At 48.8% G+C, this 17,584-nt stretch overlaps 5 protein-coding genes across 5 annotated transcripts; 4 read left to right on the top strand and 1 right to left on the bottom strand.

Annotated features, from left to right (window-relative positions):
• Positions 1-569: 569 nt before the first annotated feature.
• On the bottom strand, positions 570-4,181 carry ALT_2078 (uncharacterized protein; the record flags this gene model as incomplete). Its single annotated transcript, XM_033557904.2, has 9 exons — positions 570-1,166; positions 1,229-1,345; positions 1,399-1,527; positions 1,588-2,805; positions 2,853-3,002; positions 3,054-3,671; positions 3,752-3,840; positions 3,897-4,044; positions 4,107-4,181. 9 exons carry the CDS (start codon positions 4,179-4,181, stop codon positions 570-572), a joined length of 3,141 nt encoding a protein of 1,046 aa, XP_033413795.1.
• A 697-nt stretch (positions 4,182-4,878) lies between these two features.
• Positions 4,879-6,788, top strand: ALT_2077 (FAD-binding oxidoreductase; the record flags this gene model as incomplete). Its single annotated transcript, XM_033557905.1, has 4 exons — positions 4,879-5,217; positions 5,290-6,343; positions 6,392-6,573; positions 6,630-6,788. The coding sequence occupies 4 exons, from the start codon at positions 4,879-4,881 to the stop codon at positions 6,786-6,788; spliced, it is 1,734 nt and encodes a 577-aa protein (XP_033413796.1).
• Positions 6,789-7,534: 746 nt separating this feature from the next.
• ALT_2076 (aspartate-semialdehyde dehydrogenase family protein) lies at positions 7,535-8,740 on the top strand (the record flags this gene model as incomplete). The annotated part of the gene is made up of 3 exons (XM_033557906.2): positions 7,535-7,562; positions 7,620-7,877; positions 7,935-8,740. 3 exons carry the CDS (start codon positions 7,535-7,537, stop codon positions 8,738-8,740), a joined length of 1,092 nt encoding a protein of 363 aa, XP_033413797.2.
• Positions 8,741-9,103: 363 nt separating this feature from the next.
• Positions 9,104-10,269, top strand: ALT_2075 (40S ribosomal protein eS4; the record flags this gene model as incomplete). The annotated part of the gene is made up of 4 exons (XM_033557907.1): positions 9,104-9,117; positions 9,272-9,694; positions 9,861-10,155; positions 10,216-10,269. The coding sequence occupies 4 exons, from the start codon at positions 9,104-9,106 to the stop codon at positions 10,267-10,269; spliced, it is 786 nt and encodes a 261-aa protein (XP_033413798.1).
• A 5,578-nt stretch (positions 10,270-15,847) lies between these two features.
• ALT_2074 (uncharacterized protein) lies at positions 15,848-17,517 on the top strand (the record flags this gene model as incomplete). Its single annotated transcript, XM_033557908.1, has 3 exons — positions 15,848-16,588; positions 16,648-17,142; positions 17,212-17,517. 3 exons carry the CDS (start codon positions 15,848-15,850, stop codon positions 17,515-17,517), a joined length of 1,542 nt encoding a protein of 513 aa, XP_033413799.1.
• Between the last annotated feature and the right edge of the window lie 67 nt (positions 17,518-17,584).

Here is a 17,584-nt window from a genome sequence, read left to right as displayed (position 1 = left end):
ATTCAAACTCAAAAGAAGCCACAGCGTTGGAACAATCGATAGGCTTCTGCGTCTCAAGAACCTGAGCGCAGCTCTTCAAAGAGGACTGTTTATTCAAAAAGTGAAATTAGGGCATGGAGGCTTCTGGGAGACATACCAGTGAGCTGTTATACCTTGAACACATAAACTTGTATGCCTGACAAATGGTTCTAACATCGCAGTGTTTAGGAAGATTAGCTTGTGAAAGGATATAAAGAGATGGAAGGATGAGCGATAGAGTAGGGTCTTATACTGTCTATCGGAACGGATAAAAGAGGCTGGAACAAAGCATGCACGAGAGCAGACGCTAAAAGTGATACAGCTCGCTTAACGTCTGTACGTGAATGTTCTAGAGGTGGAGCATCAAAGATGTCTCTGTTTATTTTGCCATTGAAACCTTGCGTCTTTGTCTCCAATTCACGCAATATGCCAGCCAGCTGAGAAGGTATTCGAGGATATATACGGTACAATGTCCCCAGATCAATCTACATGGTAGTCGATGCCATTCTATCAACTGGTGTTTGAGTTCTTCTCTTGAGAACTGCTTCGCATTATTGTTGAGACCGCAGTGAGGGTATATGATCATTCGCCTCGGAGAGGGCAGTGCTAGTGAAAATGAGGTCCTTCGAAAACTCCAGGTCCATGTCGAGGTCAATGTCATGGAAGTGGTTTTCGTCCCGGTTAGGCCCGTTTTGAGTCCCTTGGAGTGAAGCATTCGGAGTACACGGTGAAGCGTCACTTCGCGGCGAGTTCGTCTGCCTATTCCGGCTTGCATCTCCAAGGGCTTGTCTGGTACGACGTGGCCTCGCCTGGCTTTGAGCAGGCGACTCTCCCAGATCTTGGTCCGCAGCAGTGGTCCTGAATCTCTTAGGACTGCGTCCCGACTGCAATGTGGGAGAGGCGAAGGAATCACCAAGCATATTATCGGACTGGCTTTGTGTGTTTTCATCCCGTTGGGGCGTTTGCTGTTGTATTGTGGCGGCTTCCGATTGCCCCAGGGTTGACCTGGAGCGCTGCTGTTTGCTTGCCGCCTTTGGCTCTTTCGGTCCAGGCTTGAAGCCCATCACACTCATCAGACGACCAATATGTTGCTGGGCTTCGGAAAATTCGCGTGCTTTGATTGCCCGTTCTTCGCGTAGTTGTTGCACCTGCAGAGATTGGTGAGTCTGTGTCCTCCCAAATTTGAAAATATTAAAGTTTCTGGCTCTACCTTTCTCTCAAGATGTTGAATTCGTTTTTCTTTTGCTTGCAATTCTTTTGTGGCGTTGGAAGCGGCTACATGCATGGCGGCTTGCAGAGCCTTCATTTCTTCTTTGTTCTCAGTGTACTATGCGCCTGAGTCAGAATATTTTACTTTCGTTTTTGACAGCGTTGTCTCACCTCCACAGTTATTTCCGAGATCTGCGACTCATATTGCTTTTTGAGTGTGCCAACTTCAGTTCTGCGCGTTTCCTCGGCATTTCGAAGCGCGGCTTTGAGTTCCTGAACTTGAGCAGACTCTTCATCCAACTGTGAGAGAAATCAGCACAAAGTATTACTTATTGCAGGAAAAAGTAGGAAGTTTTGTACCTTCTTCTGTAAGGCTTCCGTGTTCGAGTTCATGTGTCCTTGATCTGCCTGTAGTCTGCTTATTTCTTCATCCTTCTGTGCAAGGAGTAGCTTGCCGTGTTCAACGCATTCTTCTAGCCTTGCTATGTCCTGTTTGAGGGCAGTTGTGTGCTCCAAAGCAGTGCCTTTCTCCTTCGAGACAGTGTCCAGTGTTTGGCGCAAGGAGTCATTATCTTTCTGCAAGTTCCGTGTTTCCTCCTGAAGCTCTTCGATCTGATCATCTTTCTCGGTGATTGAAGCAAGAAGGCCTAGTTCCCTTGTTCGAGCTTTTTCTCTTTCATTGTTGGTGGTTTCTTGGGAGTTGCGACGCTGATCTTCCAGCTCCGTTCGCGCAGTATCAAGGCTTGCTGATAATTCCTCGACGCGGGCGGAAGTTGACCGAGCATGCTTCTTCAGATGGGAAATTTCTTGCTGCAGCTCAGATATTGTGCTAGAAGCTTGCTGTAGTTGCAGTTCCAGCTCGCTTTTCTGTTGCTGAAGTTGTTCAGCCTGTGCAGCAATCTGATCACGCTCATCTTCAACTTCTCGGAGAGGTGCTTCGATTGTAGTGCAACGCTGTTCGAGATCGAAGCAGACCTCCTCCATTTTCCGAATTAAATTGTCATGGGTCATGCGCGAACTGAGCATCAGAGTCTTCGCTATCCCAGTCCTCCAATCGTCTCTCGAAGTGGGACCTCGTTCTGGGAGTCCAACTATCGGAAATTTGACTCGTAAATCCCATGGCTTGAATTCAGAGAAGCTACAGTGGTTTTTTGGGATCAAATTTTTTGCCTTCTGTAAACAATTTGTCAAATTGCTCGTTCCAGTTGGGTGGCTGGCTTCAGAACCCATTGCGCCCAACAGTGACATATGAGTAGTAAACACGATTAAGCCGAACAATAACTCATTCGCAGAGTTGGAAGTCGAGGCGTAGCAGAGATTGGCACCCTCGCATTGCGAATGACTTGGTTTCTCAGGAAAGGTTTCAGTTAATTCGTTCAAGGTCCGGTTCATCTCTCTTAAATCGTAAGTCGCCATGGCCGAACTTAAGATTCGGGATTCCACGCTCTGAAGTCCAAGAAGTACCGACCTCGATAACTCGATTAACTCGGTATCTGTATTATGGTTATCGCAGTGTGTTTTCAATGCTGTGAATGTGTGATTCATGAGATCACAAATCGCAGGCTTTCCCGAAAGAACCTAAAAATGATCAGTACGCTTCTAGACCTAAGCGACGAGTAACTTACAACAGTTGCCTTCACCAAACGTGGAATAAGATATTGGGGTACAGCTTCGTGAGATTGTCTTTCTTGAGTAAGAAGGCCTTGCAAAGCAAGTCGAGGTATTTCAGGTGACAACGCGCTGTCTGGTAGAAGTGAGGTAAGGAATGTCAGGCCCTATGGATGTTAACAGTCGGCTCGGCCGTCTCATAGGCGGACGCATCATACCATCATTTGCACTTGCCAGTCAATACCATTCCTGTTGACTTTCTCGCAAAGCTTGGCAATTTTTGGAGCGTTGTTCGCAATCCAGCAGTCCTTCTGGCCCTCCTCTACGCTGTCACAAATCTCGATTGCTAATCGGATGCTCTCGGCTGCCTTCCTTGGTGGCAGATTGTCACAACTAGCGGAGCATGCAAGTATCACGCGCAGGATAACGAGGTCCAGAGTTTTTAAACCGCGCTTCTGACCGAAAAAATGCTTGACATTCTGCAACCAAGATGGAAATTGTGGTCCGTGTTCTCTTCCAGCATTAGTGTCCCAAGAAGATGCGATCCGGGCAAAGGTAGCAAGACAGAGGAGGTTGCCCATGTGGTCATCGAGATTCCGCAGTGTCTTAGTGAGCTCTACTTGAAGGCTCGACATTGTCTCCGGAGATATCTCAAGTAATACTCCGGGGACTGGTTGCAGGCCGGTCATGATTTGATAAAGTGGGAGTATGGTTTCAGAGCACGGATTCTCTCCCATTGCGTTTATTAACCTAATGATGAATGGCGCCAGACGAGCTGGAGCAATGAAGTTCCGGGGAAGAGGAGTAGAAAGAATAGTAGTGCAGAGTGCCATCCACTGTCATCATCAGTTCATGCGTACTGGGATCAAGACAGACATTGAAGTATTTAGCAATTCCCAAGGGTGATTGAACAAACCTCAGGCTCATCACTTTCCAGGACCTTCTCCAGGAAGTGGTCAAGTGCAGCGGGATACCGCTCCAGGAGAGCATTGGAAACAGCCGAGACTGATACTACGGGACGTAAGTCTAAATCCTTGATTGACAGCACATCGAACACTCACCGAAAGCATTCAGTAACGGCACAGCGAAACGAGACCGAGACAATCCGCCGAAAAGCACATCGACCAAAGCTCCAATTTGGCATGGTTTACGAATAGCCCAGGCATTAACCAACCCATTGGAGTCATTTTGAATAATATCATGAAGGCTCTATCATCGTATGTCAGCTATCATTTTCTTTATATTTGTTATCAAGCGGGGCACAAATTTACTTGGAGGGAAGGTGCATATGGAGCGGTAATCAAGCGCTCCACTTCGTGCACTAGGAGTGATAGCTTGTCTGGCATGGTTTCATCTAGACTGAACCATAAGGCGAGAATACTCTGAGCAGTGGAATCGTGAAGCCTTTCAACAGTGGTACTGTCTTAGATGTATGCAAAGTTTAGTTTCTGCCGGTTGCCCCACCAACCGCGCCCATCATCTCTTGACCTCATGGGAAAAGACTCAATCTTCAAAGACAACAGAAAAACGAAGTCAACAAATGATGTTCGTCTCCCAATTGCTCTATATGACTATTAAGCATGCAATTGGAACTGGCAACTTGATCCTCGCCATTTCTCACATCGCCGTGGTGTGGGTCGGCATTAATTCCGCTCTTCGGATTTGAGGCCGATCTGGGGCAGAACCGGGGCAATGAAGATTGACTCCAGATGCGGTCATTTAGCGTGGGGGAGACAGTCATGGGGCATATGAAGGTCCTTGATAATAAGGTACACCGACTCTGGACTTTTCCCGCACTCTTGTTTGTCCTTTCGTGGGATATTATTCGGCCGAATACCGACCAGCTCCTCATACCTGCGTTCAATGGCGTCGATGCTTATAAGGTGCGGCTGCAAGATGCACGATTACCGAAGAAGCGCAACGAACAACTTGGCCTAATAACAATCCTTCTCCCACTTGCTTCTGTGTACATCTCCCCCAGTGAATTATTCTCCCATGACTTGGAGAAGTTTCCTGATCAAGTAATCCCTTCAACTTCCCTTCATGTCAGCCGTACGAGGCCATCTTCTTTCTCGGGGTTTCCCCGCATATCCCCGCGCCCTTCTTCGGCAAACCAAAACTCCCCAGCCGCAAGTTTTTTCAGTCAGAGCTACTCGGTATAACAGCTCCAACAGCTCTAGGGGTTTTTCTAAAAGCCAGTGGAATTTTGCTGGATCAAATTCCCCCGCTCGAGCGGCTCCTGGCTTCTGGACGTCTGGCAAGGCGCTCCTTGCCTGTGTCTTGGCTGCTAGCATTGGCTACGCATATGCTGCCACTAGTCGGCCGTTGCAGTTGGAGAATTCAAAAAAGCCACAATATGGAACGGCGAATGATTTCGAAAAGGTGAGAAATTCGCAATCAATCGCTCCGTGGAGCCAAGCATATGATGCTGATTCTGGCGTCGACGATGCCTAGGCGATTGCTGAATTGCGGATCACACTCGGTGATGATGCTATTAGTACGGATGAGGATGAACTTCAACAGCATGGATACTCAGAATGGTCTTCCGTGAACGCAGATCGTCTCCCGGTCGCCGTTGCTTACCCAACGTGTACAGAAGATGTGGTGAAGATCGCCAAAGTTTGCCACAAATACAGGATGCCAATGGTTCCTTACTCCGGTGGTTCAAGTCTCGAGGCAAATTTCTCAGCTCCTTACGGCGGGTTGACCATTGATTTCGCCATGATGAACAAGATACTTGAGATTCACGAAGATGATATGGATATCGTCGTTCAGCCATCTATCCAATGGATGGAGTTGAATGAAAAAATCAAGGACACCGGTCTCTTTTTTCCAGTCGATCCTGGTCCGTCCGCAATGATCGGTGGCATGATTGGGACCAACTGCAGCGGGACAAATGCAGTGCGCTATGGGACAATGAAGGACTGGGTGATAAACCTGACAGTCGTCCTGGCAGACGGCCGGGTAATGAAGACTAGGAGACGCCCCCGAAAGACCTCTGCTGGCTATAACTTGACAGGAATGTTTGTAGGCTCCGAGGGTACTTTGGGTATTGTCACCGAAGCAACTCTCAAGCTCGCTCCGATTCCAGAACAGACTCGGGTTGGAGTTGTTGCGTTCCCCACAATTCGGGATGCTGCGTCTACTGCCATGCAGCTTATACGAAAAGGGATCCCAGTACAGTGCATGGAAATTCTGGACGATGTCCAGATGGATGTCATCAACCGTGCTGGCGGTACCGGCCGGACTTGGAAGACTTTACCCACCCTTTTTTTCAAGTTCTCGGGAACTAAAGCTGGAGTTTCTGACAGTATCAATCTGACGAGAGAGCTTGCCAAGAGCAACAATGCAGCATCATTCGAGTTTGCCCGAGACGACCGCGAGGCACACGACCTTTGGTCAGCGCGAAAGCAGTCGTTATGGAGCATGATGTCCTTGCGGAAGGAAGGTTCGGAGGTGTGGTCAACAGATGTTGCCGTTCCAATCTCCAGGCTACCTGATATTATCGGTAGGACTCAAGCTAGATTACCTTCCGAACTTGCGCTGACTTGAATAGAAATCTCAAAGAAGGAGCTCGACAACCTGGGGTTGTTCGCCAGTATTCTGGGTCATATCGGAGACGGAAACTTCCATTCGAGTATAATGTACGACAGAAAGGATGCCGACCAAATGGACCGGGTTGAGAAAGTTGTCCACGATATGGTCGACCGCGCCCTAGAGATGGAAGGATCTTGCACCGTTAGACTAACCAAGCTCCTGAATGTATTAACAAATGAGCTAACTTCGAACGGCAGGGCGAACACGGCGTGGGGCTGGGCAAGAAGGCATCTTTGAAAAAAGAGCTTGGCCCGGCTACTCTTGATGTTATGCGTAGCATCAAGAAAGCCCTTGATCCTCACTGGTTGTTAAACCCTGGTAAGATCTTCGACTATGAAAGTGAGGCGTCAACATGAAGTAGAGTAAGGGAATAATAAGTACTCTTCAAGACCTCTTCAGATGAGCTTCTTGCCTCGGCGGCCATGCATCCGAGGCGAGTTATAACATAGCCCATGCGTGCATATATTGGCTGAGACCAATGATTAGGAGCAATTTGTACATCTATGATGTGAATAATAGCAAGCGAGATCTACAGATGACCCGAAATCAGACCTATATCTCTAGGTTGCTTCCATTCGGTCAACAATAAATCGATGTCTGATAGAGTGAATGGAATCATCCAATGAAGTTGCCGGATTTCGCTGGCTGTGGGTGCCGGCGCTGACTCATTGCGGGGCTTAGCGCAGGCCGGTGAAGCGATATCGCAGTCCGTAAATCGTAAAAGTTACCTTGACATTGTTGCCACGAACGTCTCTCCTCAAACCCTTGGTGAGCATTATTCAAAAGGTTAGTTGATATATTTATGTGCGTGGAATTGCTTCTGTGTCGCGTTTGTCAAAAAGATATGATGTCCGTTGCTTGAAGGAGGGGCAATGGAGAGTGTGCCTGCGGGGCGTTGAATTCTAGATGAAGGCTCTTCGAGTCATACACTTGGATTCGCCTGCTTTGCCCAAGGCTTTGCATGTCGTTCGATTTCTTTGCATGCCTGATGGATGATGGACTTCTCATTCTTCGAATTTAGCTCATCCCTATCCTACCCAGCCAATTGACTCGAAAACCAGATCAACCGAGCCGTACTTCACCCTAATTACTCTCAATCAAGATGGCATCATATCCCAAGAAGAAGTGCGGTAGGGGCATATTGTTCAGTTCATGTCTCCTCTAAATCATTACTCACAGCACCACAGGTGTCCTCGGCGCCACCGGCTCCGTCGGCCAACGATTCATTCTCCTCCTCGCGGACCACCCTTTCCTAGAGCTGCACGCCATTGGCGCATCGAATCGCTCGGCCGGCAAGAAATACAAGGATGCTGTCAGATGGAAGCAGACTACGACTATGTCTGAGAGGCTTAGCAATCTCGTCCTGCGCGATTGCAGGGCTGATCAGTTCAGCGACTGTGACCTTGTTTTCTCGGGGCTCAACAGCGATGTAGCTGGTGAAATTGGTACGTAATACTATTATCTCGAGGTTAACTGCGGGGGACCGCCGCTGACCCTCGCAGAGATGGAATTCATCAAGGCTGAAATACCTGTGTTCTCCAACGCCAAGAACTATCGCAAGCACCCCCTTGTTCCTCTCGTCGTCCCTACCGTCAACCCCCATCACTTGGATCTCATCCCTCACCAAAGGAAAGAGTTCGGCCTGAAGAAGGGTTTTTTGGTTTGCAATTCTAACTGCGCTGTGATTGGCGTTGTTATTCCTTTTGCAGCTCTTCAAGCCAAATTTGGTCCTGTGGAGGATGTGGAAGTTTTCACCGAACAGGCCGTGTCTGGCGCTGGCTATCCTGGTGTTCCCAGTATGGACATCATGGACAACGTTATCCCCTATATTAGTGGTGAAGAGGACAAGCTTGAGAATGAAGCCCAAAAGATTTTGGGTTCTCTGAACGCAGATGCCACTGCCTTCGATGAGCAAAAGGGGCTTACGGTTGGAGCCACCTGCACTCGTGTTGGTGTTACCGATGGCCACATGGCTTTCGTCTCATTGCGGTTCAAGAACCGTCCCGGACCCAGCGCGGAAGAAGTCAAGCAGGCTATGCGAGAATACCAATCCGAGGCCCAAAAGCTTGGTTGCCCTTCTGCTCCTCAAGAGGCGATCAAAGTGTTTGATGAGCCTGACAGACCTCAACCCAGACTTGACCGGGATATTTCCAAGGGGTACACCGTCAGTGTGGGACGTGTTCGTGAAGCAGCACCGGGCAGTCACTTTGACTTGAGATTCGCTGCACTCTCTCACAACACCGTCATTGGAGCTGCAGGATCGTCTATTCTTAACGCCGAGGTTGCAGTCATCAAAGGCTACATTTGAACTTGTGCAGTCTCCTGAAGAAAAATTTGTTGCATAGCGGTTTTAAGACGAAAATACCGATGTCGGTTATAAGAGACATTAACCATTATGATATTTAGCGATAAAATTTGAATTCGCTTGACCTGTACCTCTCTAAATAACTACAAAATATGAAGCTATGGATTATATAAGCACATGCATAATCTTTGATTCATGCAGGAGGTTCTAAATTAGGGATAGCGCTAGGGCTCCTCCCACAAGAATGATCCGCTAAGCGAATTTCGTGAGTGGAGCGGATATCACCTCTTCTTGATTTCTGACCTTGGTTTTTTCTTCCGTGACACTTCGACAACTAACCGGGTTCAAGTCGACAAAGCAGTCAAGATGCCTCGCGGACCGTGAGTTACACACCATGATCAATTTTATCTCGGCTTGCAATCTGCGACTGTGTTTCGGACAACTGGTTCTTCTCGCGAAACAAGGAGCAATGCTTGCAATGACCGAGTTCTGAATTGAAGAGCTTGAAACTGACCATGAACTTGATTCCTACAGTAAGAAGCACCAGAAGCGCCTCAGTGCGCCTTCGCACTGGCTCCTGGACAAAATGTCCGGAACCTATGCTCCCAAGGCCTCGCCCGGTCCTCACAAGCTCCGGGACTGCCTCCCCCTGATCGTATTCATCCGCAACCGTCTCAAGTACGCCCTGAACGGCCGTGAGACCAAGGCCATTATGATGCAGCGTCTGATCAAGGTCGACGGCAAGGTCCGCACTGACCCTACATACCCCGCTGGTTTCATGGACGTCATCGGTATCGAGAAGACCGGCGAGAACTTCCGTCTCATCTACGACACCAAGGGTCGCTTCACCGTCCACCGTATCCAGGCTGAGGAGGCCGAGTACAAGCTTTGCAAGGTCAAGAGAGTTCAGCTTGGCAAGGGCGGGATCCCATTCTTGGTTACGCACGATGCGAGAACGTGAGTGAAATGCTCTCCACAAGTTCCGCGTCATTCAGTCGTTGGACCAAGCTTTGGTTGATCGGCGGAGGACGAGAGGGCTTGGATATTCCCAAATCCTTCCTTACTGGAATCAGTTGGGAGGTTGAACATTTGGTGCAGTTTGTGCTGACTGAGATGAATCTAGCATCCGCTACCCCGACCCTGCCATCAAGGTCAACGACACCGTGAAGGTTGACATTGCCACTGGCAAGATCACCGACTTTGTACGCTTCGACACTGGTGTTGTCTGCATGGTCACCGGTGGTCGTAACATGGGTCGTGTTGGTGTCATAACCCACCGTGAGCGCCACGATGGAGGTTTCAACATCGTCCACATCAAGGACGCTATTGACAACTCCTTCGCCACCCGTGAGTCCAACGTCTTCGTCATTGGACAGGAGAAGCCCTGGATCTCTCTGCCCAAGGGCAAGGGTGTCAAGGTACGAAATTACATCCCGAAAATTATGATTCCAATGCGCATCTGCTAACAATTATTCTAGCTCACCATTGCTGAGGAGCGTGACCGCCGCCGTGCCTACGCTATCGCCAACTAAATGTGGTGTGGTAAGTGCCAATGGTGACGGACATAATAAAAAGCCTTCAATAATCCGTTGGGGCGTCGACGTCTTGTCTTGCTTTGTGGCCTGTACGATGCCGGTTCATGAGACGATTCTATGATGCGTAACCTGAAAAAAGAAAGAAAAGTTGTCTCAATACGCATTCAAGGGATCTGATGGTGCATGCGACATCAGGTTCAGACCTCTCGTAGGATCCATCTATAGCAAAACAGGAACGGAGTGTCTCACGGCTCTTTGATATGATACCTATGATTTATTCCTTTTTCATGAGCGCTGTCTAATTCTGATTCCCTTTCGTTCCCTGCTGTTAAGCTCATGCACCCTTAAACTCGTAGTTCTCCCTCGTAATCCCCGAGCAGCGATCTATGCAGCGGATCCAGTACTAGAGTCAAGACGGCCTTACCCTGCATCCATGTCCGTTGCAACCCATCAAGGCTGAAGCTAAGCTGAACTTGCATGGAGTCTAGTACATGAGCTTTTCATTGCTTAAATTCTTCATGCAGCACCTTTGAAGGTTCTCATTTTAAAGCTTACATCCTGGGATATATTCCAGACCGATACGATAAAGACAAGAGAGAGGAAAAAACGACCGAGCGGACTCAATTCACTTTCTCATAATTCACTTTCTCAGAATCCATGAACGCAGAAATTAAGCACGCCTCACTTTTAGGGCTAAGTGACCAGTCAATCGAGCCGGCGATCTCAGTTGCTTTTCTAAGTGTGCCGTCGTAACTAGAATAGTTGCCTTGGTAATTGGCCAATGCAATGCTAGGTACAAGACCACTACTGAGAACCTATCATCTTACAATGTCCATCGCAAGTACCTCTCGAGAGGTAGTGATTGATCGAACTAGGGGAGCGGGCTGTTGACGGAATCCCGTTGGTCAAATGAACTCAATTCCCATTATTGTTGATTTGATTTGATCGCTTGGCCACAATTACTCCGTAGTACCTACCTGGCTAGTCTCGACTTTTATTGCCAAATCCTCTCAAGTGCGAGACCTCGTTATGAGAGATTGACCAGATTGGGGCAAGGACGGTCAAGCAATAATATGCGCAGCAATTCATCATCCTGGTCAATGTGTGTCTAAGCCACGGTACGGAAGCACTCTGGACAGTGTCATTCACTGGACGTGTCGACACCAGATCCAGGCCATACTCCCTCCCTCGTTTCTTCAGCAGTACTCGTTGGGAATTACTTGCAGTGAGCGAGTTCATCCACCCCGTTGACGGTACAGCGGCCCGCCGCTTCAAAAGGAGCATGACCGTGACGAATGATCCCTTCTCCGATTTACTCTTAGTCTCTTATTTGAAGGGGTGATCTTGCAACGAGTCAACGACTAATAGTAATAATATCCAGACAGCTCACAACTCTTGACTGTCGCATACACAGACATTAATCCGTGGCCAACCAGACCATCATGCCGGAATACAACCAAAGGCCGAAAAAGTCTAAGGTCACACTGGCTAGGCGGAAGCCCCGTAATGTCTGTTTCCCAAGAATCCAGCTCTCCCATGTTACCCTCTTGAGGTTCACATTCGTGGTCGCCGACGTGGGGAAGCTGTTGTGAATGGTTTCGTACCGCGAAGGGCTCCACCAGAGCCAAAACCTTGCTACGGTCCTACGGAGTACAAAGCCACCTCCGACACGACGGTTTGATTCAGCTCGGTTATCTCAGGGTGGATAGGTAACTTTGGACCAACGCTAATGCAAGATCAGATACCATTTAGAGTCATTTACGGGGTTTGGCAACTCCACCCCCTTTGGCAACTCCGCCCACGCACCTCACTAAAGCACCGTATTTTCTTCCCTTTTAATCAAGACTCATCTAGTTTTCAACTAAACTACACTCAGAATGAGCTGGTAAGTAGTAAAATATATGGCATGAGTAATAGCTAATGTTCTCAAGAAGAAATCAGGAGTGATTTATCCAAAAGTCTACAAGAAATAGAGTCTGACTACCTAGTCATGGCTACACGCGCGCGCGCCCTAAGGGAAAGATAATGCTGCTCTGCTTCCAGTATAAGAAGAAGACCTGCAAGAAGAAGCAAGCTAAGGGGGCAGGAAAGGAAAGAGAGGGGTTAAGGCAGGAGGTCCAGGCTGCTTTAATTTCTAAGGAAAGCATACCCAAAGTTAAGCAATCAAACTCCTCCTAGCCTACACCTCTGCTTCAAAACCCTGTACATCCAGCTTCTACACCAGTTCTGCAGTGCTTACAAGCACCTCTGCAGAAGCCTGGCTGCAGGGAACCCTCTGGATACTCAAGATCTAGAGATCTACACGCCTATTTCAACTCCGCGTCGGCCAGCAATCATTCCTTACAAAGATACGCAAGGACCCTATATTGCAACACCGCGCCGGCTAGCTTGGCCTGTACCTACAGAGGCTCCTACAGGCGAGGAGAAAAGCTTCAGCTATCTACTTGAGCATGAGACGGCTTAGGAGAGATGCCTAGTTGAAGAGGCTCTATAAGGGGCCCCTTCGCGCGCAGCAAAACGCCAGAAGCAGAAGCCCTTGGAAGAAATCAAGAATGACCTGGATCTCTAATATATCTATTTGTCATTTTATGTCGAGTTTTACTAGCAAATTCCATTATATTTTGGACACGCCGTGACTACTGTTGAGTCCGTAGTTTTTATATATTTTGATGTTTTTAGTGAGGTGCGTGGACGGAGTTGCCAAAGGGGGTGGAGTTGCCAAACCCCGTAAATAACTCTATATAGGGCGATACAATCTCGAAATCATGTGCCTCCACAGGACAAGGTCTTCTTGACGGACGTTCCGATTTGGCTTGGTTCGTTTAATGATAATAGTAGGCTCAGTTTGATGATATCCCTCTGCGCTACGGGTGTTAATAACATGGAGCCGAAGACACGGGAGAACTTGAGATCCCGGACGCCAGCTGCTTTCTCCTCGCCAACCGGCGCATAAAGACCTACTGACCATTATTACCCCAATACGAGACTTCAGCTCCTCAGGTATCGATGGATTGATCTAGCTGCCCAACCGTGGACTAATATTGATGCAATTGCCGCAAATTCAAGTTACGTGGTGTGGGTGACTGTCGACATAAAATTTGAACATAGTCACACCGGTCCATGATTGATGACGTTGAACACATCGCCTTCTTGGGGAGGGAGATTTACAGTACCCAGAGACACCAACAACAAGTAGCAGTTAGCACCAACACGAATTGTATGGTAGCAACTGTCTACCTAACTTGAGAAGTGGATACTTGGGTTCAATCTCCCCACTGGGCTGTAAGCCTGTAACTCCGTCAATGATGATCCACGGGACCACCACTGTAACTTGGAACCGAATTCGGATCGACACGGCCCCGACCGACGCCCAGTTCCAGAGTTCCAGACTGGCTTGGGTGAGAAATATTGAAGTCATTCCAAGCCATACCAAGACTCAATGTAGTGCTTGCAGCGCATTTGAATTGTAGTGTCTTTGGATGGCTATGGCTCGGCCAAGCCCACGAAGCTCTATTACCTGTCCAGCAGCACTGTCTGGTGCGTTCCATTGTGCAGGTCTTGAGCTGAAAGAATGAATCCTAAGCATGTATAATGTTGTACATTCTACTCCGTACCTATGCTCCATAATTGTCACGTTCAACGTATGGAGAGGAAGTGGCGAGTGCTCCGGTGGAGTACGTTTTTAGCTCCATCCTTGAGACATGCAGTCGATTTCGGTCTTAAAAACATGCTTGATTCATGACCCTCAATTCTCATTGTTTTCGGTCATCTCCAAGGGCGCTTCAGAGGCGAGAATACTGAGACTCTTGTGGTTTGTTACTGGAGTGAAGGAGCCACACTGCTACAGACTACATGAGTATGGCCCAAAGCTCCCTGGAGCAGTGACACAAGGGGAGAGCACACCCGGGCCGAGTACGTACTGTGTACATACATGACCGATGGCGCACAGGCGGAATCTTCCAGGGTTGACTGGTGTAATCCATTCTTGGGCTTGCGAGGACAGTACAGAGTACAACAGCACATTGTCGGTTCTTGACCGCTTCTCTCTTTCTCTCTCTCTCTCTCTCTCTCTTTCCCCCTTCCTCAGTTTCGAACATTAAACACTGATGAAATAATTAGGACTTAGTTAACAACAGGCTGGCGACGTTGGGTAGGATTTACCAACTGGACCGCCGCGGACACACCGAGTCCAATTCAACGATGGGATAGGTGCAGTTCGATACCAGCCAGGTACGTCAAATCCACATTCGAATAATTACTTGGTAATTAGATAACTGTAATTTGTGGGAATTAATCGAGGAAGATTCGCTCTCTGCCCTCGATTCTATTTGACATTCTGCCTTTGGGTTGACGCAGTTGCCGCTCCCCAGCCGATTCCCAGCGCTGTGGTTCGATAGAACGGCCCCTGCCGTCGTCTCCTTCATGTACCAATGGAAATGGGCGGCTCGGGTATTTGGCAATGGCAGTCCTAACGCGATGATAATGATATGATATCAATAATGGCTATTATGCGATCAGCGGTGGCTGCTGCCCAGCCCCCCTTTCTTCCAGTCACTCCATCGCTATGTATCTATGGAGTACGGGTGAAACGCAAGAATTCCATGAATTAGTCTTTGCAAAACTCCCGGAACCCCCGACCTGATTCACCTCCGTATTTCCTCCGTATCATACTAGACTATTGGCCGTAATTGATAGTCTAATCGTCTAGCAGTCAATCATAACTCCCATGTGAACATTCCCCCTCCCTCTCTCACGGCTATCCTGGCTCCTGGGACCCAGTAGTTTGGATATGGGTCAACTCCTTTCGCCCTTTCGCCCTTTCGCCCTTTCGCCCTTCACTATGCGCCATTTTGCCGCCATGCTACCCTGTTCTGCAGGCCCGAAGCTCTAAAGATCTGTTTACTAGACTTTCCGGCCAATGATGAAGGAATCGAGAGACCCATATGTCTACCTCGTGATTTGTAGAACGTGGCAAAAGATTGCAGATTCAAGCTGGTAAGTATGCTTTCTGAGACGACAGCCCAAGCTCTGGCCTCTTGGGGAATAAGAAAAGAATGGGACAGGGAAAAGAAGAAGAAGCAGGAGAAGAAGGCAAAAGCCACAGCTGAAGAAAAGGAAATTGAAGCTCTTAGCTGTAATAATAATAGAAGTCTCCATTCCACCTTTCCCACTCCTCCAACGCCGATACTGTTCCCCCATAGCTGCCTTGGCTTGTTACCAGTTGCTTCCTACCTCTTCTTGATCGTCTTTTTAGTCCTCACTTGCGTGTTTTTCTTTTTCTTCTCTTCTCTTTTTTTCCTTTTGAACTTTATCCTGCTACGGGGTATCTCGTATCGTTCATGCAAATCCCACTCGCAGACTGATCTAATCAACAAAGATTCAAAGTCGCTTTCCTCCTCAAGACTCTCCTACCGCTGGACTTTGGATCTCTGGAGATAGGACCTACCAGCGGTCTTTGAACTCATGTCAGCTTGATAAAACGCAGTGTCTCGCCCAGAAACATCAAAGGTAGCAGGACACGGTATCTGCCCCTCCATGGTCTCGAAGTGATTGATATGGGACTCAGACTTCTGAGATGTATTCCGCCAACCCTTACGAGGAAGCCGTGTTTGAGCCGTCGCCTGGGATAGTAGCGACATCGTCCGACAACAGCTCTCTCCTCTTATCGAGTACAGAGACCGACATGTCCCGGTATTCGCCCAGTTATGCGGTGGAGGAAGCAAGCAGGGTAACATACATGCCGGAGCAATCCAGTTATACGTCCTTGTTCCGCTCCGACTCCGAGATGACACCGTTCTTTGTACCCTACCGCTGGTGGGAAGACGAAGCCACTACGGTGCTCTGGGCGTTTGACGTGCAAGAGATTAAGCGCGTGATCCGCTACGGGCTCTTTCGTGATCCCAACCTCCCCCGCACCTCGCTGCAAAGTCGCAATGCAACCACGATAGATACCTTCTTGCTCTCACTCCTCGAGCCGCACGAGAGATTCCTCCTTTCCAACCTGTCTCATATTCAGAAGGTGGAAGAGATTCTTCGCCGGTCAACGATTAGCAGCCCTCCTTCTGTTCACTGGAGTTGGTTTCCCTCACAGAAGGATCGAGATCTGGATCCTCGCGCATTGGCAAGAGATATTGATGCGGAGAGCCATCTTCACTTTAAGCGCATCTCTTTTGAGGAGCTTGTCCGTTACTCCTTGGGGTATCCAGCCGCCTCCGTCGATTGGTTCCTACAACAGCACACTGCCTTTTACATTCATCTTTTGAACCATCTCAATGCATTCCCTGAGGAAGTCGCACGGTATACTGAGGTTGAGAAGGTTGGTGGGCTTGCACAGGTGATGAGATTGCAGACTCTCCTTACTGACACTTTGCACAGCACCTCCGAGGCCGGAGCCCCTTCGCCCATCGTGCCTTGGTTCACTGTCTGCTCTCTATGCAATCTCAGACGGGGTTGGATGTGCCGCTAGTCTCGAGTCAAACGCCGGCGTTCGAATTCATAGCTGGGCCTATTCAGAACCTATTCCAGGATTCCCCACCCAGCCTTACCTCCATTCTCAAGGTACTCTCTGTCCTTGGGGTGCGCTTTGAACAAGCATACGTGCATGCACGGGAAATGAACTGGGTTCAGCCCTTCAACACCAGCGTGTGTTTCTTGGACGATCTCTTGGCCTCGACATCGGCCGTGGACTTTTCGCGAACCCTGACAAGCATCGACGAGGGCCAATTCTCAAAGCTGACGCCTCCATCAATTGCTGAGGAGAGTTCCGTAGCCAGACGCTTGGTCGAAGAATGGGACCTGTTAAGCACGGCCGTGGGGGAATGCTGCTCAGCCTTGCCAGATCTGGTACCATATTTGCAGGAATGTGCAGAGGTACGTACGGATCTATTGTCGAGCTGATGTCGTACCTCAATCTCTCATCAACACTCACCCATGAAACAGGCTCTCTTAGCCAATCGCAACTATCACTCGTTCACTGCTGTTCTGAACGGTCTGCAGAAGTACAGCGTCACAGCTCTGACGGTTACCAACACCAACAACGGCACTAGTACCGTAGCTCTGAATCCGGTGTTACCCCCTAACTTAGTCTATCTGTTGCACCCCTTCCGGAATTATGCAGCCTATCGCCGGCAGTTTCAAAAGTTTCCAGGCATTCCATTTCTTTTGCCACACCTTCGGGAACTCCAACAGCGCGGAGACCCAGCATTGCGCCAATTCTTCAACAACTTGCAAATTCGTACACGCTGAACGAGCGCAGGTCGCTCATATGATATGCAGACGTCTCTTGGTATAGGGTTCGTCGTTACAGGAAGGA

The sequence above is a fragment of the Aspergillus lentulus genome (genome assembly GCF_001445615.1).
Source record: "Aspergillus lentulus DNA, contig: Alt04, strain: IFM 54703, whole genome shotgun sequence".
Classification (NCBI taxonomy): domain Eukaryota; kingdom Fungi; phylum Ascomycota; class Eurotiomycetes; order Eurotiales; family Aspergillaceae; genus Aspergillus; species Aspergillus lentulus.
The sequence above is the reverse complement of the archived record's forward strand: the minus strand, read 5'-3'. Positions and strand labels throughout refer to the sequence as shown.